General features: G+C 38.5%; 1 protein-coding gene across 45 annotated transcripts in view; it reads right to left on the bottom strand.

The window, feature by feature from the left end:
• Window positions 1-20,736, bottom strand: part of LOC121595917 (zinc finger protein 271) — a 70,872-nt gene that overhangs the window by 13,234 nt on the left and 36,902 nt on the right. For 23 of the 45 annotated variants that reach the window (XM_041920313.1, XM_041920327.1, XM_041920324.1 and 20 more), the window contains 15 exons: window positions 19,421-19,504; window positions 17,982-18,065; window positions 16,009-16,092; window positions 15,433-15,516; window positions 14,826-14,909; window positions 13,847-13,930; window positions 11,507-11,590; window positions 10,978-11,061; window positions 9,732-9,815; window positions 7,127-7,210; window positions 5,524-5,607; window positions 3,838-3,921; window positions 3,083-3,166; window positions 649-816; window positions 204-544 (listed from right to left, as the gene is read on the bottom strand). In XM_041920313.1, the coding sequence (XP_041776247.1) occupies window positions 204-544; window positions 649-816; window positions 3,083-3,166; window positions 3,838-3,921; window positions 5,524-5,607; window positions 7,127-7,210; window positions 9,732-9,815; window positions 10,978-11,061; window positions 11,507-11,590; window positions 13,847-13,930; window positions 14,826-14,909; window positions 15,433-15,516; window positions 16,009-16,092; window positions 17,982-18,065; window positions 19,421-19,504 (1,601 nt within the window). The remainder of the gene's footprint in view (window positions 1-203; window positions 545-648; window positions 817-3,082; window positions 3,167-3,837; window positions 3,922-5,523; window positions 5,608-7,126; window positions 7,211-9,731; window positions 9,816-10,977; window positions 11,062-11,506; window positions 11,591-13,846; window positions 13,931-14,825; window positions 14,910-15,432; window positions 15,517-16,008; window positions 16,093-17,981; window positions 18,066-19,420; window positions 19,505-20,736) is intronic. The other 22 variants (XM_041920329.1, XM_041920339.1, XM_041920346.1 and 19 more) reach the window with 19 other exon arrangements.

Raw genomic sequence — 20,736 nt, 5'->3', positions numbered from 1 at the left:
AGGATGATAACAAAACACTTAAAAATAACATAACGAACTGAGGGTCAAACTGGCGATGATGAACGAAAAAAAAAAACAAACACACAAGCCAAGCAACGTTACGTTTACACTACAAAACACAACATCACACTATGTGTGTGTAGGCTGAACGGTTAATAAAGAAGGGAATAATGAAAAGTTCGACCCTACATTCGCTCACTTACCGGTAGACTTCGGTTCGACCTTGATGTGGGGCAGCTTCGGCAGCACCGGAATGACCGCGTCCGGGTGCGTCTTCTTCATGTGCCGCAGCATGTTGCCCCGCTCGACGTACGACTTGCTGCACTGCGGACAGTGGTGGTTCTTCTCGCCCGTGTGCGACCGCTGGTGCGACACCAGGTGGCCCTTGCAGATGAAATCCTTCGGACACATGTCGCACCGGAACGGACGATCCATCGGTTGGCCTTTGGTGTGGCTGCGCTGGTGGAACAGCAGATTGCCCTTCAGCGGGAAAGATTTGCCACACTCGTCACACTGAAAGGGACGCTCTCCGGTGTGTGATCGACTGCAAAAAACGATCATAATGAGATTAGTATTATAATCGGCCGACGGGCGAGGGCGAGGAGCATTAATTCCTCCACCCACACACACGTTCTTACTCATACTTACCTCATATGGTTGATCAGATGCTCCTTCCGCGTGAAGGTCTTGTTGCACACATTGCAACAGTGCGGATTGTCTCCACTGTGCTGACGCATGTGATTGTTGAGATGCTCCTTCCGCGTGAACGTTTTGTTGCAGTACTCACATTTGTGCGGTGAGTCCCCCGTATGCAGTCTGTTTTTGGGATAATTTTAAATTTCCGATCGACAAAACGGCAAACATTTACAACGCAAATGGGGAAGAGAATAGAATAGAAGAAACATGGTTAAAGTTTTCAATTCATAGTTTTGCGCACACATTGGATAGGGGATTGTTAAGATTGGACTTCTTTAATGTTAATGGATCGTGGATGAGTCGCTTTATGTTAGCAATGATACCCCCAGAGGGAATTATTCAAAAATCAGTTTCCAATAAGAGAAACAATTTAAATTGTTCATTAATTATTTCCCTCCGGGAGTTCCATTGCAAACATCAGCTAAGAAGGGGATTGTATACAATGACGTGAAATTAAAACTATGTTTGTAATGTATGTGGTGGTGTATTTATGTTGCATGCAAAATATAACGATGGAAATGTACGGGAATGTATCGTATATGTGGTAGGTTCAGGAAAAAGGAAATGGGAACATATAAAATCACTGGCTAATAAAAAACATAGGGAGCGCGAGGAGCATGTATATTAGTAGCGGGCTGGGCTAACGGCAGTTTTTAAGCTATTTAAGTTAAACGTTTATTATTAAGGGAACCGAATAATAGTAATTCCAAATGAATCGCAATAATAACTAAATGAACAACCAACAACTTACAAAAACTAGGAATGAGGAGGATGGCTACATCAGGAAGTAAGTACTGATACTGGGGATGGAGATGTATTGATGGATGGAATTTGTAAATAGTTGAGGAAAGGGACGATTTTAGCAGGACATTGCTTTATACCAGCTTTCATTACTATTCAATCGACCAAATAATTTTAAATTCTAAACTAAAATAAAAAGAAAACAAAACCATTTGCTACCAACTGTATCTCCATCAACACTTTTGATACCATTTAAAATTCACACGGGACCAGCATTATTTATTGAAATGAATGCAAAAAGCCTACACCACCGCTGGTGGAGGGATACGCTGTGTAAACCGCATAAGGCTCTACTACACGCACCAGAGCACGACAACGATCCTCATTATGTGTACACGACTCGACACACACACAGACACAGCGCTCCACTACTGTTCCGACACATAATCGATTGAATTAATGTTCGCTTCGGGTACATCATTAATGATGTAGTAATCTAATTAGACCTTCGCTATTGAAATTGAAATTGCCACCGGACATGAAAATCCAATTTTTGCTCGCACGAAAAACAAAAAAATACGCTTTAGAAAACAGGAGCGGATGCACAACACACGTACTTTATGTGCACATCTTCCACTCTCTCCATCCTTCTCTTATCCCCCCCCCTCTCCCAACCCTTCTCACTCATCTCCAACCCCCAATACCGTTCTCTTTTACACTACTCTCTGCCATCCCGCTTAATTTCACCCTCTCCTCCCCGGATTTCCTCTTTCCTCATACGGTCAGAAAGAAAGGGGAGTGTGGGAGGGCTTTGTTTTCCATCTTTTGCTATTATTGTTGCTATTATCACCATTATCATATTTTCTCTCACCAATCGCATCTATTATGTACTGTTGTCGAGGCATGATATTAAATACGCAAGCGCACACTCTGCCCACACGCACTAATATAAATTGGATCGATGATTTTAGAACCATGATTAATAGAGAGTTTGTTTCAGATATTCACGTATGTGTGTGTGTGTATATGTTAGGTTTGTATGCTGCTGCTAGACTAATGGGATTTGTTTAAACACATACGAACAAATCAACAAAACGAACGCAAAATATTCGCAATTTTACTTTAATATGCAAACATTAAAATAAACATAATAATTAATGCTATATTTGTAAATGAAATAATCAAGCGCTTGATAGTAATTAGAGCAGGAGATACAAAACAAAAACCATGTTGAAATATAAATTATTCAATAAAATTTCACAAACAAACACATAAGAACGTAAGAAAGAAAAGTATTCACTTACGCCCCGGTATGACACAACTAGTTTTAGATGCATGTGTTAGTTAAAGATGCATATTAAGCAGTGATGCACAATAAAAATGGTACCATGAAACTGTGTTTTTCAATGCACGGATGATACGGATATTCCATTTGTTTTGGATTATGGTGGTAGTGGTTCGAGAAAGATGATTTGGCAGATAAATAACAGACAAATGGTAATAGACAAAGATAACGATGGAGCAGGAGGAAATATAGAGAAAGAGAACGATAATGTGAGAGCGAAGGAGAGATAAAGAGAGAGAGAGAAAGAGAGTGTGTGTGTGTAAGAGAAAAAGACAGGATGAAAATAAAACCGGCCCTCACCTGACGTGATTCTTGAGGTGCTCTTTTCTGGTGAATGACTTGTTACAGTACGAACACCGATAGGGAGACTCTCCGGTATGCAATCTGTTGATAGAACAACAAATTTAACGAAAAACAAAAAACTGGAAAACACACACACATACACTCTCACGCGCGCACACGTATTACTTGGCAGGTGGGAGTTTAAGTTTTCGTGCGCCTTCGTTCAAGAGCTGGCAATTTATGTTTTGTTTTGAATTTACTGAATAAAGCACAATTCATTCCATTGTCAGTGGTCAATTGTAGAAAAAAAAAAATAGATAACTCTAGGATTGAGAAACCAAAAAAAAACTAAAATACTGAGATCAGTACTCAATCTGGTCAAGAACATGTAGTGAGCAATTTGCATTAAGAAGATAACTGGTGTGAAACTAAAAAGTCTTTGGAGTACGTAGTAGACAAACAGAACTATTGAAACTATTGTTTCGATCATCTATACTTATAATTTTCAACCTAACATTGATTTGTTTTAATTGAAACCAAGCTGAAGAAGACAGATTAGGTTAAAACAACAATACTCAGTGGGAATTCGCATCAGGGAAGGTGCAACAACAATCCAAAATGGCAAAGAAAACTAAAATAACATACTAAAACAAGTGAACTAAACAAGAGGGAGAGAGAGAGGAGACTTTGTTTGTGATGATTTATTGTTTTTTTCTAAATTAAGTTAGTGGAGGTTCTTAGATTTGGATTTTTTGTTTATTTTGTTCCCTCACCTGACATGATTTGTTAAATGCTCTTTTCGGGTGAATTTCTTCCCGCAATACGTGCACTGATAGGGAGTTTCTCCGGTGTGCAATCTGTTTGGAGGAATAGATACATACAAATAATAGAGAGAGAGAGAAAAGACAGAGAGACAAAAGACGAGACAGAAGAGAAAACAAAAAAGAAAAAAAAACACAATCAGTAATAGGTTCGTGAATGAATGTAACCAAAAAAAAAAGAAACAAAAAAGGGGGACAATGAAAAAGAAAGTGAACAGCAACGATATGTAAATGGAATGAAGAGGGAAAATGAAACATTCGAAGAACATAATGAGAGAAAATTAAGAATTTGGACATGGAATGGGAACTATTCTTCTATTTCTCTGCTAGCTAAGTTTTGTGTCAAACATAGTAAGAAAAAAAGGATAAATAACACAAGCATACATAGAACGTACATGATCAAAATTGCACAAATTGCTCATTTAAAATCCAAAACAAAACTTATCTAATGTCTCATCATGTCTTAACAAAACAAGCATCTGTTGGAACATAGAACGCAATGAAATTAACAAACGAACATTAAACAACAATGTTAAATTCTCAAACAACTCGTATTATTTTCGCACTAACGTATCGTATGCTTTACACAATGAAACACTATCCATAGTAAAAAAAAATCTCTCCGTATCACATTGATGGAAAACCAATCAAAACAATCATATTTCAAAAAACGAAATACACGGTTGTTTGAATTCATCTCCTTACTTTCCCCCAGAAAGCTCGAAGTGTCTTGCTTTCTATAAATTATTATTCCATTTCAAACCGATCAAAGCATGATTGATTGACTTCGGCTGATTGATTAATCGAAACGAGATCGATAAGCTGCTCTCACGCTACTACAGTGCGAGATGAAGTCGGTCGGTGTGCGACAGCTAATGTGAAAAGTTGTGTAAAGAGAGAAAAGAGCTAGGTATATTGTTGATGAATGTGTGTGTTTACGTGTGTGTGTGTGTATGTGAATGAATCGTTGTTGTGTTGGGATTGATGTTTAGATGGAGAGGAAATGATGGGAATGAACATTTTGTTGGGAAGGGAAAGAGTTTGGAATGTTGCGAGGTTAGTTGTTTGACTAGTTAACTAAAACAAGTCATAGATCGTTCGAAATATTTTTTTTCCTTAATTGCGTTGCATCTATAACCTAAACAAAAGGGAAACACAAATTTGCAAATTTCAAACCCGAAAATGAGAAATTGTAATAGTACGGTAAACTATAATAGTAATAATTTGTACAAAAAACCCTTAAATACCATTTTGTAATACTATACACTATAAACGCATATCATAACTACAAACTATACATAAATAATATACAACTTAACGAAACACCAGAGGGCAAACAGAAGTAAGAAAAGGACACGTATATACAACAAAACAACTGGCAGTGATGATAAAGAAGTACTGATATTATTAGAAGCAGTAGTAGACACAATAACTAGCTAGGAGCAATCACTAAGTGGTGGCGGTGGGATGTGGGCGGTATGGTGTATGGAAGAGAAGAACAAACATAACAGTAGCAGGGACGACCAAATGCGACGGGAGTCGTAATGTAACAGGAGGAAGAGGAGAAGGAGGAGGCGTAGAAAACAACCAGCACACGCTTGTCGTCCGTTCGCTGTCATTCAACAGTATCGCTCTCACCTGATATGGTTCGTAAGGTGTTCTTTTCTCATGAACTTCTTCTCGCAATAGGTGCAATGATACGGAGTCTCACCGGTGTGTAATCTGTTGAGTAGAAATTAGTTAGTGGAAACAAGAAGAAGAAAACAGAACACACGAAAACGGAAAGGGGAGAAACCGAGAGAAACAGAGCAACAAGAAATGCTACGATGTGATGTGTGTTATGGAGTGTTATTTGGCACGATCAGGTGGACAATGGGGTATAGTATGGTCGCTCTCAAGATGAATGATAACGGACGAGTATGAATATGACGGGGGAGTGGGGGAAGTGGAAAGATCACTACTAAAACATAAAAGATGAATATTTAGGGTTAGTAACTAATGTTTTCTAAGTTTTTCTTTTTTTTTGCGGCAACGTCAACAATGCAACAACAGCGCATAACTTATCATAAGGAACCAAGGGTAAAAAAGGGTAATTGTGTTTTTATTTATGATCAAACAAACGATAATGCTGATACAAGAAGGTGCTGCTATAGTTGTCGCTTCTTCTTTTTTCAGCGCATTATCAGTTAGCGATTGATCGGTAGAATTATATTTAACAAAAAAGCTTTTCAAATTTGAAGTTTACCAATTAAGAAGGTGAATGTGTTTAGAGTTATCTGAATTTGGGTATCTCGCATGGCTAGTGTATTTGATCGTGTGATGGGTACATCAGGGGGGATTTATTTTTTATTTTTTTAATTCAAGACAATGATCAGGAGAATATTTATGTTCAAATTGTTTGACGATTAAAATTTGATCAATGTATTATCTTTGTACAGATGATATTATTATCCATTGTAACAAAACTCTACTACTGCTTCTGATTACACAACACTAATTTTACACAAGTTTGTTTTTAGTAGGTTTACAGGAAAAATGTTTCATCAAACATTGATACGCACTATGCATGGTTCTTCCAAACAAAAAAAGTGGTGTAATATTTTACATATTAATATAATAGTGCTCCAGACTACCTTTTACTTGCTAATCAATATGATACACACTAAACAAGAACAACGACCTGATTTTAAAGATTCCAAAGAGGAAAGGGGATTATTTCTGTACACAAACTGTTTGCATCCCAATAGTCGCGTCAATGTTGTTGCCTGTATACACGCGCTGTCGCAGCATAACTTACTTTTCATCAAATTAAAATGATGAGAGAAAGAGAGAGCAACAAATAAAGGGGACAGAAGATGGTGTGTGGGGTGGAATTGGTTGCCGATTGTAGGTACGGATTGGTTAAAATTGATAGCAGTGTGGCCCTCAAGGGGGAGAACATGTTCAACATGGGATATATATCTAATTGGATTTTGCATTGCTAGTAGATGAAATGTAGATACTATTAAAAATCAGATTTTGAATGAGAGTTATTAGCAACAGAAGCAATAGTTAAGAGGACTCGAGGACGAAATGGGATGCTAGACCACTGATGTTAAAAGAAGGGCTATTCACTCTGTAACTTGATGATTGAAGTCGGCAAGATGGGCAGGGGGGTCGGAATTATGAAACATGTGGTGATGGTGTTGATGAACCGAAAAACAAAAGGAGGAAAGTTGGTAGAAAAAGTAAACATCCTCACCTGGTATGGTTGGTCAAATGTTCTTTTCGCGTAAATTTCTTCTGGCAATACGTGCACTGGAAGGGAGTCTCGCCAGTGTGCAATCTGGTTGTTGGTGATGGTGGTTGGATAGTGGCGAATAGAATAGTAGTAGTAGTAGTAGTAGTAGTAGTTCAAAGTAGTAGAAGAAGAGTAGTTTTGATGGTGGTGGTAGTAGTAGTAGCAGTAGAAGAAATAATTGTGGTAGTACAGGCGGCAACATTATGGGGGTAACACGCGAGCAGATGATGTGGTAGTCAAAATCCGGTGTACAACGAACGGGGACATATTTCAAGAGAAAGTATGTGTTGTATGTTTGTGTGTTGGTGATTGGTGTTGTTATTTTTTGGTCAGCAAACCGAAATTACAAAATTTCATGATGAAGAAGAAATGACGAAACGGGGGAAAAAAAAGAAGGAAAAAAATACAAAATTTAGCATTTGCGCAATATTTGGTAACATTTTTATTGTTTTGTTTAACTATCGAGCACAAACGGTGTCTATGAGTTTTTAAATGAGGACATGGGGAAAGATCAATAATGAAATGAGTTACTATCGAGGAAAAACAAGACCCCGGGTGGGTTTTTTTATAAAATAAAAAATATATATTCAATTATTTTATCTAAATCAAATATTTACAGCAAACCAGTAAAATCATCAACAGGCATTTGACATACAATACTAATTACAGCTACCGATTACTTGCACACATATGCGAGGGAAGAAAAAAACCACTAAAGCAAGACAAAAACAGAAAATATGTATGTGCAGACACTACGCGCGCTAGTGATGCTAAAAAATGAACTACAATTTTTACCAACCACGGGACACAACTAGGTGCAATAAACAAACAAATCTGTATTCGTCCCATCGGACCTGTTAACTGGTGTGTACGCTAGAGACGGCAACACAATCAATACCATTTACCGGGGTCTTATTGTTCATCGAAATGAAATTGTATGATGTTTATTATAAGGTGGAAAATACTAGGATATGTATGCTAAAAATACATCTAAGAATACTGTGTGACGGGGAGAGTGTGGTAGGAAGAGGATATGGGGATAGGAAGCAATTGCATGTACAAGGAAAATCATATTGTTTATCCAACCATCTGACACGTTGTTTTGTTTATACGATCAATAATAAAATTAAAATAACTGAAATACGAAAACACAACAAAACACAGCGAGGCACAAACATTGAATATGCCTCCGCTTTGTCAAAAAAAAAAACAAGAGCTGACTAATTAATGTTGACCGAACCGTTTTCTCTCTGGCTACACCAGAACGCAGCGTTGTTGTTCTCCCATGCATTTCTAAATCGGTCACGCAAATTACGAGAAACCTTTAAAGTTCGATCTCTTTCACTACACAACTTGTACGTATACTTGTTCTACTGCGCAAACATAGTTTTTTTTACCAACCAGAACACACCAATCGTCTCTACCGAAACAAACGATACTATACTTTTGCTACACTCGCTATGGTCATGTATTTCTTAAACTCGTCCCACAAAACTACTCGTCGTATGATCGTGCGTATTTATGTGTGTATAAACCACAAAAGAAGAAAACATCTTGAACGATCGTGTTATTTTTCTTTTGTGTAGAGTGCGGCTCACGTCCTCCGGTAGATTGCATTTCGGTACATATAATACAGCTTAGTGAGTACAAGCTCAACTGTTTGTAACAAATTCTAGAAACATAAGAATTCATGAACGTTGAAGAGCTTCAAACCGAATCGACTACTCAATATTTCAGATGCTCTTCGTTGTATTTGTAATGTAGTTATCTACGTAAAATCTTTAAACAGAGTGATCTCTCCTTTTTCACGGGTTTCACGCTTATCGTTGATTGAAGTCGTCAAAAGGTGCACATTCTTTTCTGCTTCAAATGAAGTGTGCATTCAATTGCAAAGCAACTCTTCTTTCCTGCCACATGTAAAACTGTGCTATAGTAAAGACACGCTTACACTAATTATCATTTAGTCAGCTCTCCTGTGATCCTTCTTAATAACAAAAGTAAAAACACATATTACTAGACAAAACACACTTCACGCAGCAAATAGCGATCAATAACACGGATCGATAACACGTGTCAAATAAACAGTACATCCAAAACGCTTATGTAGTACAGACAACGATGTACACAAGACCAAGCATTGAAACAGATGAACAAAATGCATATAACAGGTACGTAAATAAGTAAATACGTAAAAAATGACACGACTATTGGACTTGAATAAAAAAAAAACAACAAAACAACATCAGATGATTGAACCAACAATATTTCCCATTTTTTGTGAACAAAGCCAAAAGCCGTGCCCATTCACAGAAGGACCGACACAGCTGCTTTCTGATTGCCATGTACATGGATTGAACGGAAAGAGGAGCGATTTTTTCGTGTACGATTATAGAGGGTGGTGGTGGTGGTGGGGTAGGATTTATGGTGTTGTTTTTGTTCTTGTGACGGGACTTTTCTACGACATTGGATGAAAACATTGTTTTTGAAGGGGAAATATGGTATATATGGTAAGTGAGAGTGGTTTACATTTAAAAGAATTAATGAGATTAAATAAACAGTCCCTCACCTGACGTGATTCGTCAAATGCTCTTTACGCGTAAACTTCTTCTGACAATAGGTACACGTGTAGGGAGTCTCGCCGGTGTGCAGCCTACAAACAAAACCGAAGAGTCCGGAGCCCGCAGGAAAGGTGGTCGCGAGAGGACGATCACGATCACGCAAGGGGAGTGAATGAGGGGAGACCAGGAATAGGAGCAAAGGGTAAACATGACAATCACACCGCAAACGGTAACCGTGTGATATGAGATCATGTTTCATAGTTGAAGTTTGATAGGAATTGAAGGGTTTTCGTTAAATTGAAATCGTTGTCGCCGATCGTTTGTGATCAATCATTCCCCCATGTCACAAGTCACACGTGAGAAAATCGGATTGTGTGCCAACAGCCCACCACAAATGGTCGAAAGAACAATAGAATTCAACGATGTACAGAGTTCATCAAACGGAACGATGTGTGAAACCGAGGGAACCACACATCAGGGAATAAGAAGAGAAAAGAAAAGACAAAACGTTTAAGTATTAGATTCTTGGAGAGCAGACACGAAACCACGAACATTATTATGCAATTCAGGCTAAACACATCAAGTTCGGCAAGGACGAAAGAAGAGGAAAACAGAGTAGCAACAGCATTGGCAAAACCGAAAGCAATGGACTTTTAATGAATCTCTACTGCAAACACAATACCGCCAACTATTGTGTTATGATCCGGAAACGAAATTATCGTAAAACAACGATTTTCAGTATAAGTGTCTGTTTCTCACATTAAATTGCTTATTATCTCTCTCCTAAAGCGAGGATCGTGTGGTGTAGTGGACAAGTGGTTAGATGGTCGTGGGATCTAGACCAATTCTCACTTTGGCGCAGAACGCTTAAAAAACATTTTAAATTTTAATCCTCGGACCACGACAGTTCTTACTAGTATTGTTTGTGAAAAAAGAAGTCATATTCGTTGAAACAATTTATCGTGTGATGGGATGAAGTTTAGACATTAATTTAATTATTTTCGCTTAACAACCGTGAAATGCACAGTTACTGGAGTGCTGCACTGTGGACAGTACTGAAAAACCTTCAAATTGTACATTTCTTACAACCATAAACCAAGCATTTGGCCCGTGTGTGTGCCCTGACATAATTTCCTTCTTTCGTCAATATCGAACAAACGATTGGGTATAGCGCTTGAAAGAGCATTTATGATTTAAAAAATCGCTCGCTTAGAGAATGAGTTTAGCAGGATTTGGTGGAACGATTATTCTCACCTGACGTGATTTGTGAGATGTTCTTTGCGGGTAAACTTCTTCTGGCAATAAGAACACTGGTAAGGAGTTTCGCCCGTATGCAATCTACCGGTAGGTGGTGTGTGTATATACACGATCATTCGACATTAGAATCGAGTGGCGCAGAATGTGTGTGTATGTGCGATTTTTGCATAGTATGTATTGAATTCGGTTGGTAAGATCGATTTGTTTACACACATAGTAGTAGTTCCGTAGAGGTGGTGATGGTGTAAAGTAGTTGGAGAAGAAAGTACAGAAATCGATGAATTTATTAAACAAGAAACTAACATCAACTGAATGTCTGAGAAGCACGATACCATCAAATTATCCTACCATTTCGATTAATATGTTTAAATATTTGATTAACCATGATTAGAAAGAAATAAACTAAAGGTAATCTAATTTCATTCAATCGAATCACAATCAAACTAAAATGTTACAATTCTCCCTTTCGAAACTGGATGGATTTTTGCTGGTGTGAAGTTTAACTTTGGTCGTCGTTTTTTCTCACCTGGTGTGGTTTGTTAAATGCTCTTTTCGCGTGAATTTCTTCTGGCAGTACGTACATTGGTACGGAGTTTCTCCGGTATGCAATCTGGCAAGAGTGACGATGGATAATAATACCGTAAAGAGAAGATAGTGAGACACACATAGCGGAGTGAGAGAGAGAGAGAGAGAGAACGATTTAAGAAATGCATGGGTACGTGTGTGCTACATAAAAAACACCCTCCCGAAATAAAATATCTTTTTTCGATGAACGGATGGAAACAAGAACGACAAATGGTATGAAAGGTTTGCGCGATGCGAACTAAATTTGCTTGTTGATGATGGTTGTTATTAATCACAATTGACATACGCCTTTTAGGAAGCGGGAAAGTTTCTTTAACAAACTTTGCAGGTTAATTTCAATAACGACCACTAGAAAGCTCATTACGAAGAACATGGCATTAGAAAAGGTTGCGGGAAACCGAGTCAAACAGTTGGAACGGGAGTTGATGAGATGAGTGTAAGTGTTTGTGTAATAAAGCATGCTTGTTTATTTAAACTAAAACATAATGCATAATATCATTAGATGAGTTCTGACTTTCAAACTATCTACAGCAAACGAAGCTACAAAATAAGATGAATGAAACATACAGTAAATGAAACCTGTCTACAGGGTGTGTTTTGGGTATTACAGTTAAAAACGAAAACGCAAAATGATGGGGAGCAAGTGATAACTAAAACGATAAACGATCTTCTACGATCTCTTCTGCTATTTTTTCCCCATTAATTTGGTAGAAAAAGAGAGCAGAATTCACCTCCACAGCAGAGGTGTCACACACTCAGTTTTAATTTTGAAAAAGATAGCGTTTGCTACCGATCAACACGATGACGGATCAGGACGATGTTAAGCCAATTCGAGCGAGCCCTAGCCAAATTTTGTTCGCACGAGTTGTTCGTGGAGTTTTAATGAGCCAAATGTTTCAATCGTCATTACTTCCTCTGCAAAGTCTCTGAAACTGTAGAGGCTTTGCAGTTATAGCGCGACCGGCTCAAGTCATATTTAATTCCAATTGGCCTATGGTGTGTGAACAATGCGGTTAGTGGTTGCGACGTGAGATGATTGTAGATGAAACATGAAACCAATTATATGAAAGCAGCATGGCGCACGCATCATGAGTCATGAGACTGCGAAATACACACCCTAACAACACACTACGAAAAATTACTAGTGAAGTTGCAGGCGATAAAAGGGGACAGGATGTGACCGGATAAAGGGGGTAAGCAGTTTGACCACCAGTGAACAACATTCATGCGAAGGAATTATTAGATTGTCGGTATGTCCCAGTTAATGTGACATTAAACACAAGAGAGAGAGCGCGCGCGCGCGAGTATTATCATGAAGCAAACGGATAATAGACGGTATATGGATTGTTATTGTCATGTTTTTCTCCTTACAAACGCAAGATTTTCCAATGCTTTTTACACGACCAAATTGTGCTATGAATGTGCCTTGTCGCACTTATTGTTTTGTTCATCACAAAACTGTCTCAAATGAGTTTTTACAAATTTTGATTGGTATTTTACAATTTCCAAGCCAAAAAAAATTCGATGAAAACGTACGATCAATAACAAAACATTCAATTTTTCCGGTTCTATTTCCCCCCCGATACTAACACAAAAAGAAATGGAGGAAAAGGCGACAGAAGGTATGCAGACGGATGAAAACACGATTTGCACGAATGATACACACCAAAAGCAATAAATAGATGGTTGAGAGTGACACAAAGAGAGAGCGAGAGAGAGGGTGAGAAGTGTGTAGTTACAGAGCACTGCTACTAACGAAAATAAAACCATATGCAAAAGAAAAAGTTGCTAGTATTCGCGTAGTTGCTAAACAGAGGAGCTACTAGGCAGATATAATGAAAGAGCATGGTTATGCTTCTAAACGCGATCGGATGACTCGGTAAAGGATGCGTGAGGCATGATAACATCGATAACAAAACAGGAACATCTCCCGATGATGATTTAAAAAGCTTGAAAAATCAGACAGCACAAGTTTCAACTGTTTCATGAATGGATGAATTTGGAATTCACAGCAGAGCTAAGCATAGCAACTATAATAGAATGGAGCGCAGTGAGCAGCAATGGTGGTTTAAGGATGATGGTAAGTTGTTGTGGGTAAGAAACGAGGGGTAGGTAGAGTAAAGTAAAAACAACTAAAAAACAATCCTAACAGTAAAACAGCAGAAATAAATTAGGTGCTTTTTGGTTTTGGGATGGTGGGCTTGACTTTTGATAAAGCACACCACATAACACACACACACACACACATAGTGGCGGTGGCGGCAACAACACCCTCTCTCACCTGATATGATTCTTTAAATGTTCTTTGCGCATAAATTTCTTCTCGCAATAGGTGCAATGATAAGGAGTTTCTCCGGTGTGCAATCTGTCGAGAACGGTAGAACGAGAGGGAAGAAGAAGAGAAAAACCGGCCCAAATTTCGCCCCACGCCACGCGACGCCACACCACTCTCCACCCTACAGGTGGGGTGGGTGGGTCGGTGGAGCGGTAGGGGTGGACCAACGTACGTGTATGTTATTCATCGATGGTTTTTTTTTGTTTTTTTTTTAAAGAAGAGCACAGGAATTACATAAAAATTTCGTCGCTCGGAAAACATATGATTTGTCGTAGCACTTGCGTTGTTTATGATGGGGGAGAGGAGGTAAGTAGTTGTTAGTGATCAGTTTCTTTTTAATAGTTACTCTCTAAAAGAAGGAAGGATGCGCGATCGATCCATTGGCAAAGGAAAATGGGATAGGGAAGAGAAGGGTGGTGGTGATAACTGAGATACTAATATTACCCTTGTTTACTAAGGTTCCAATTAATATACATAACGTTGCCGTCAACTGCCACAAATCTTAATGTTAGTGAAGTATAGTTCTCGCTACGTATGCCAGCAATATTATTTTTAAATCGACTCAACAATAAAACAATCAATTTGTTGCTTTTGTAAAATAAAACCAATTTTTGAACGAAATCCAATCCAACTTTAAATACCGCGATTGAAACAAAGTGATTGTTTTATTTCGGGTCCTCCAGCTCTATAAAACTAGCATTTGTCATTTGAAATCAACAGTTTGTAAACCTCTCTAATTAAGCTCGCTTTAGGATAGGCTCTGAGAGAGCAGTGGGGGAAAAAGGGTAGTATACAACAGTACATACAAGACATGAGGAGGACGTGTGATTGGAGGGGGGGGGGGATTCGTGTATGTGTGTATCGTTTTACTTAATAAGAAAGAGCGACTTCTCTAAATAAAACGCGACTCTTGAACGACGCTCACCTTGTATGATTAGTCAAATGCTCTTTGCGCGTGAATTTCTTGTCACAATAGGTACACTGATAAGGGGTCTCGCCGGTGTGCAATCTGTCCAGAAACGAAATGAAAAGGGCAAAAGCAAAATCCAAGGAATGGGGGGGAGAAGGAAAAAAGGAGGTCGGAATTTGGAGGATGATTTTTTTTTTAAACAGCATTGCACGGATTGTGTTGTAGCAGAGATCGAAGATGTATTTTTGCCAAGCATATTACAGAAGGGTTGATTGTCGCGCACGAGGGAAGAGAGGGGATAGAAAGGAAAAAAAGAAAAAGAGATTGAAATAAAAGGTATCAGTAGCCTGCTTGTTTGAAGGCTTCCAAGGCTGATGTGTATGAGTGTCTGTCGAAAAGACACGAGCATTAGCAATACCACGGGCTGATCGTTGTCCCTTCGATAGGGAATAATTTACACTTAAAGCTTTAAAACTAGAATTACAGGAAACATTTCGTAGCTGGGTAATTGCTTCGTGCCACACGTATTTTCGAACGACACTGCACAAGCACACCACCACCGTCTGGCACTAATCAGTTACTGCCGATCGTCTACCGATGGAGGACGTTCGTTCTCTCTCACCTGACATGATTGGTAAGATGTTCTTTGCGCGTGAACTTCTTTTCACAGTACGTGCACGGATAGGGAGTTTCTCCGGTGTGCAGTCTGAGATTACATTTTTTTTTTCATTAGAAAAATAGTGTGTTTGGTTCATTCACATGGCCGCCACGCGATCGTACACATCCGAAGGTGGAAAAATAAAAGGAAAATGAAAATTACATTAAGATAGGGTAACAGGTTCACTTCTGTCTTTATAAGTATGTATCCTTGTTACTTTGAACGAATAAAACAAACCATGAAACGCAAGGATGTCAAAATTGCGCCTCAAGAGTACTTTTAAGCCAATAGATGTTATTCCGTAAAGAGGTTCTTTAGAGGTTACATTATGCTCTGTATAGATATACTCTTTGATCAATCAATTTGAAATCGATTCAGTACTAATTTATGACATGTTTTGCACAATGTGTCCTTAAAACATAGTGCGTCACAAATTGACATCCTTCTCGTTGAATCTGCGTTTTGTTCTATTGATTCCAGCGGCAGTAACTTCGGATTATCCCATCCCAGTTCTGGTGTGTGGAAACACGATTTTCTCACCTGACGTGATTTGTAAGGTGCTCTTTGCGAGTGAATTTCTTCTCGCAGTACGTGCACTGATAGGGAGTTTCTCCGGTGTGTAATCTGGATACAGAGTGTGTTCACGATGGGAATATCACACGCCACGAAAGACAATCCGGTGCGTGTTAGCGTATAGAAGAATAATTAGCAAAATGAGGCAGACGGTTTTGGAGGAGACGATGAGGTAGAAAGGAAATGGGAACGTGAAATGACTTAACGTTAATAAGAAGTTCTTTTTGTTTTTACCCCGCACTTGGCGGGGGAAAGTAGATCGGAGGAGAATATGGGATGATGTTGTGGTTGGTTGTGTATGAGAGAAAGGTGGATGATGAGAGTAGAAGGATGGCGGCCACCATTAGATAAAACATATCCAATGGGACACACAAATACAATGTATAAATTAAGTTCATCATCGATCATTGCATCCATATAACAAACTAACAGTTGTATAACCATTCTTTTTTAATATTTCACCCTCCCGTCTAGAAGAAACTCTTGCCCATGTTCACATCATATTTCGTTGTCTACTTTAACTGATTTTAGACATCTTTTTAACCGTTTTCAGTTGTTCACAGGCACTATTATTTTGCAATTATGATTCTTTTGATTGCTGATCAGAAGGAAATAGAAAGAGCGATCATTTACACATGCTATCGTTTTTCGATTATGCTATAATTGTTGAGTACGGTTGCCAGACCAGCAGGAATCATGCGCTTAACTGGTCAAGAATAACACTTTCGTACCTCGGCTTTATCAAGTAACGAGGTACCGCAGTATTTTATATCGTTTGATCGTAGAAGAACAATAATGTAGAGAGAGAGACAGAGACAACAAATAATAATATCTATCCCAAAACATACAACATAAAAAAAACAAACCAAAAAATCAACTCAAGCTGAAGGAGGGTGGTAAAACGTGGTAAACAAAAAATCATAGTTCAACAACAACACGGTGTGTCAGATGGCTAGACAACAGATTGGAAATATATATATATATATATATGTTGATATTTATATATAACTGTAATATCGAGGAATGTAATGGTAAATGTATAAAATTGTCCTGCAAATTGCGTCGTTGTGGGTTGAATATTTTGTATCGAGATATATCGTGTTACATTATATCGCAGTGAATTAATTTGAAAAAAAAAAACAACAAGGAAATATCATGGCAGAAGGGAGGATTTGGGTGGATTAGAATGGGAGAGTGGGAAGTTATGATGAAGAAAGTATGTGAATTCGAAAACAAATATGAAATATTTAATAATTCGAGAGAGCTGCAGCTGTGTCGATATGATCTGATCGAATAACAACATTGAAAATAAATAATGATGCACCATTGGAATGCTTGCTATAATTTCTTTAAAGGACATGTAATAATTACAATAAATAATTCATTTAATCTTTTTTTTTCATGTACAGGTTTTCGCTGCAGATTTCAATTGCTTTTTATCCGTACAAGCTTTAAGATTTACAAGATTTAAGGAATTTTCTTGTAACATAATTATAATAGTTTACTTTAAATTCGAACCACAAGCAACAGGAATTAGGGAAGGACCGGGTAAGGGAATATGTGAATGTATATATGTGTGTGTGTGAAGGGGGTTGAATGATACAAGGGCATGATCTGATTGTCAGTAATAAAAATGAACCTATTCTTGCTTCACATTGGACGTCAAATAACATGTGATGCAAGCGATTGCAAGTGGTGGTATAAAATACACCTCGCACAAACACATCGCCGTCGTAGTAGTATATGCACATACGACAAAGGTTAGGTTGTTCATTTTTTGGTTAAATTCTCATATAAGAAATGTGATATAAAATATAGGGATGGTTGGTGATATGGTTCTGTGTGTTGTTTGGTGAGGTGGCGTGGTGAGGGGGGACACGGACGGAGGAGAGTGGGAGTTGGGGGGAGAAAAATAAGACTGATGTGGAACAAGCGCTCACCTTATGTGATACGTTAATCGTTCTTTGCGGCTAAATTTTTTATCACAATATGTGCATGCGTACGGAGTCTCTCCGGTATGGATTCTGTTTGGTTTGGAAAGTGAAGAAAAAGAGTGATTTTTTTTAACAGAAGAAAGAGAGAGAGAGAAGAGAGAGAGAGAGAAAAAAACGATTGGCATTAAAAACAATGTTGGCTAGATTTAAAAAGGAAGAATATGAGTTGTTGTTTGGTTGTTGTTTTTTGGCTATGACTTTTTTTGTTCTTTTTGCTCTATTTTTTATCGAAACTACTATTTTTTCTTCTTTTCTTTTTTGTTGCTGGTGGGGTTAGTGGTGGAAGTCTTTTTCGTTCTGATACTCCTGTCTTTTATTCCTTTTTTGCTTTTACTCTATTGCTTTCTTGCTTTGATATGCTGCGCTAAGGTATGAATAATGATTTACTATTCAAATTTGGGAGAGAAAACAAATCCACGCAAATACACACAAATGTGTTTGGGGTATATGTGCAAATTAAAGCGCTTATCAGGAAAGATACAAACATAAAGCATTCAAATAAAATGTCAAACTAAACCATTCAATTTAATAAAACCGTCGAGATTGATTGCTTTAAAATAGATTAAATAACTAAATAGGATGCAAAACTAACGCTCCATATGACCCGCGTGTCTTATTTGTTTACACAAAATGGGAAAACGGTTACATTAGAACCCATTGCGAATGATTTAGAGAACACATTTCGCTTCAACCATAAATCAGCAGAGAGTAGAATGATCATTTCAAAGTAATGCCTCTCTATGATAATACTTGTGCAACACTCTATGCAACAACGAAGGTAAGTTAGTCGCACAGTACACAACACAGCACTAAAGAGCATACAAAGGGAAAGCACACAATTTTTTCCCGTACCCTAATAATTCCTGATCGATACAAAAAACCTGTGCATCTTCTTCTGCTGGGCTCTCATCTACTCGATTACACTGGGGATGGGGAGTTCCTTTACCACATGTTTAGGGCTGTTATAAATTAACACTACAAGACGCATGGGGAGACGCTCAATAACAACACACCGGAGGTTTTAAAGACGGTGGGAGACTTGGTGGGGAATAAATAACACCAAAAAACCACACAAAAACGACGCGCAAATTCAAAACAGTAGTAATAGTAGAAGTAGTAGTAGTAACAGTAGTAGCGAAGGAGCAGAAACCATGCACACGAGAGCTTCAGCTGTCGTGGCGGGTAGAGAGAGTAGTGCCGAATGTTAAGCAAGTTCACTGTTCTTCTTTTCGCAACATTTCTTCCATTTTTTTTTTGCCGATAACCTTCATTCGGGCGCACTTGAGTATTTTTAGTTTCTTTTAAATCGTTGTCGATTTTTTGTGTTCTTTTTGTTTTTGTTTTGCGCTGATCAAGTAAAAATTAAATCAAATGCAAACGCTCACCTTGTGTGAATCGTTAAACGCTCTCTTCTACTGAATTTCTTTTCACAATATGTGCATTGATAAGGGGTCTCTCCTGTGTGCAATCTGTAGAAGAGAAAGATATGTTGATAGAGAGAAAGAAAGACTGCGATGGGGGGAGAGTGGGGGGCTAGGGAAGTGGTCGCAAAAGTTGGGCGAGTCGTCGAGGGAGTTGGGAAGCTGGGCGCTTGGTGGTGGAATAGATATAGTACTGTCGGCACAGTAAAAGGGACAGAAAAAAGGGTTTCGTAGGTGTGAGGGAGGCACCAGAAGAAGTACATTTCATTTGGCTTTCGGAAAAGAAGTAGAGTCGAGGGAACTGGGATGTGTCACGCGGGCTGTCATTGAAATTGTAGTTAAGACAGTGTTTAAAAAAGCTATTGTAATTTAAATTACATGGTATTTCGATGGGACAAAATACAATTTAAATTTAACTGCACTTTTGGCATTAAACATATGATTACGACGCGAAGAGTACGTCAAACTGAACTGCAAATTGCAGTGCATAGTCTGAAAATACGACACATAGACAGAAAGATCTTATGCAATGATAATAGAAACATCAACGATCAATGCAATGGGTATAATTAACTCTTCGAACCTTTGATTAACAAATTGACAAACAGTTTTCCATTACCGAGAGAACGATCTTTCGACTTGAAACCAATCAGAAAAATCCGACACTACCAACGCAGATAGAAAAAGGAGGAACTGGTTCTTTGGAAAACCCTTCCCCAGTACAAGACCAACCAATTGCCGAAACGAAAACACTGTGTGCAACCACCATCATCTTCCCTACAATTCCAATGACAAAAGACTTTACCGACTCGGACCGTTAGAAGACATATGAGGGATCTATCATATCCCTAATATCGTATTATTCCTATACGTTCTTCCGAGCGCAGAGTGACACAATAGTAAGAATGAAGGGAAGGAGTTCGTGAAGGGAGTGTGGAAGGGAAAATGTTTCTCTTTTTCTTTGTTCATTTGTGTGCATTGGCGCCCACACGCGCTTTCTTCTCTTCTGTCTCTCATCGGAGCATTTGGGGGGGTGGAGGCGTATGATTACGGACAAGTAGCAGCAGCAAGAGGAGATGTGAAGAGCTCGAATACATCATCTCTTATTATCATTTTGAACAACAAACAAACAAACAAACGTAACGTCATAAAGGACACACACACAGACACTTTGGAGTCGTCCTTCTTTTGTGCAGAGTACACACTCCGTTGGTAAAGCGCGCGCGGCTCTTTATGTTGTGTATTCTTTTGGGTGTACCGTAGAGGTTTGTGTGTGTGTG

This window comes from Anopheles merus, chromosome 3R, assembly GCF_017562075.2.
Source record: "Anopheles merus strain MAF chromosome 3R, AmerM5.1, whole genome shotgun sequence".
Lineage (NCBI taxonomy): Eukaryota > Metazoa > Arthropoda > Insecta > Diptera > Culicidae > Anopheles > Anopheles merus.
This window is presented reverse-complemented; position numbering and strand designations above follow the sequence as displayed.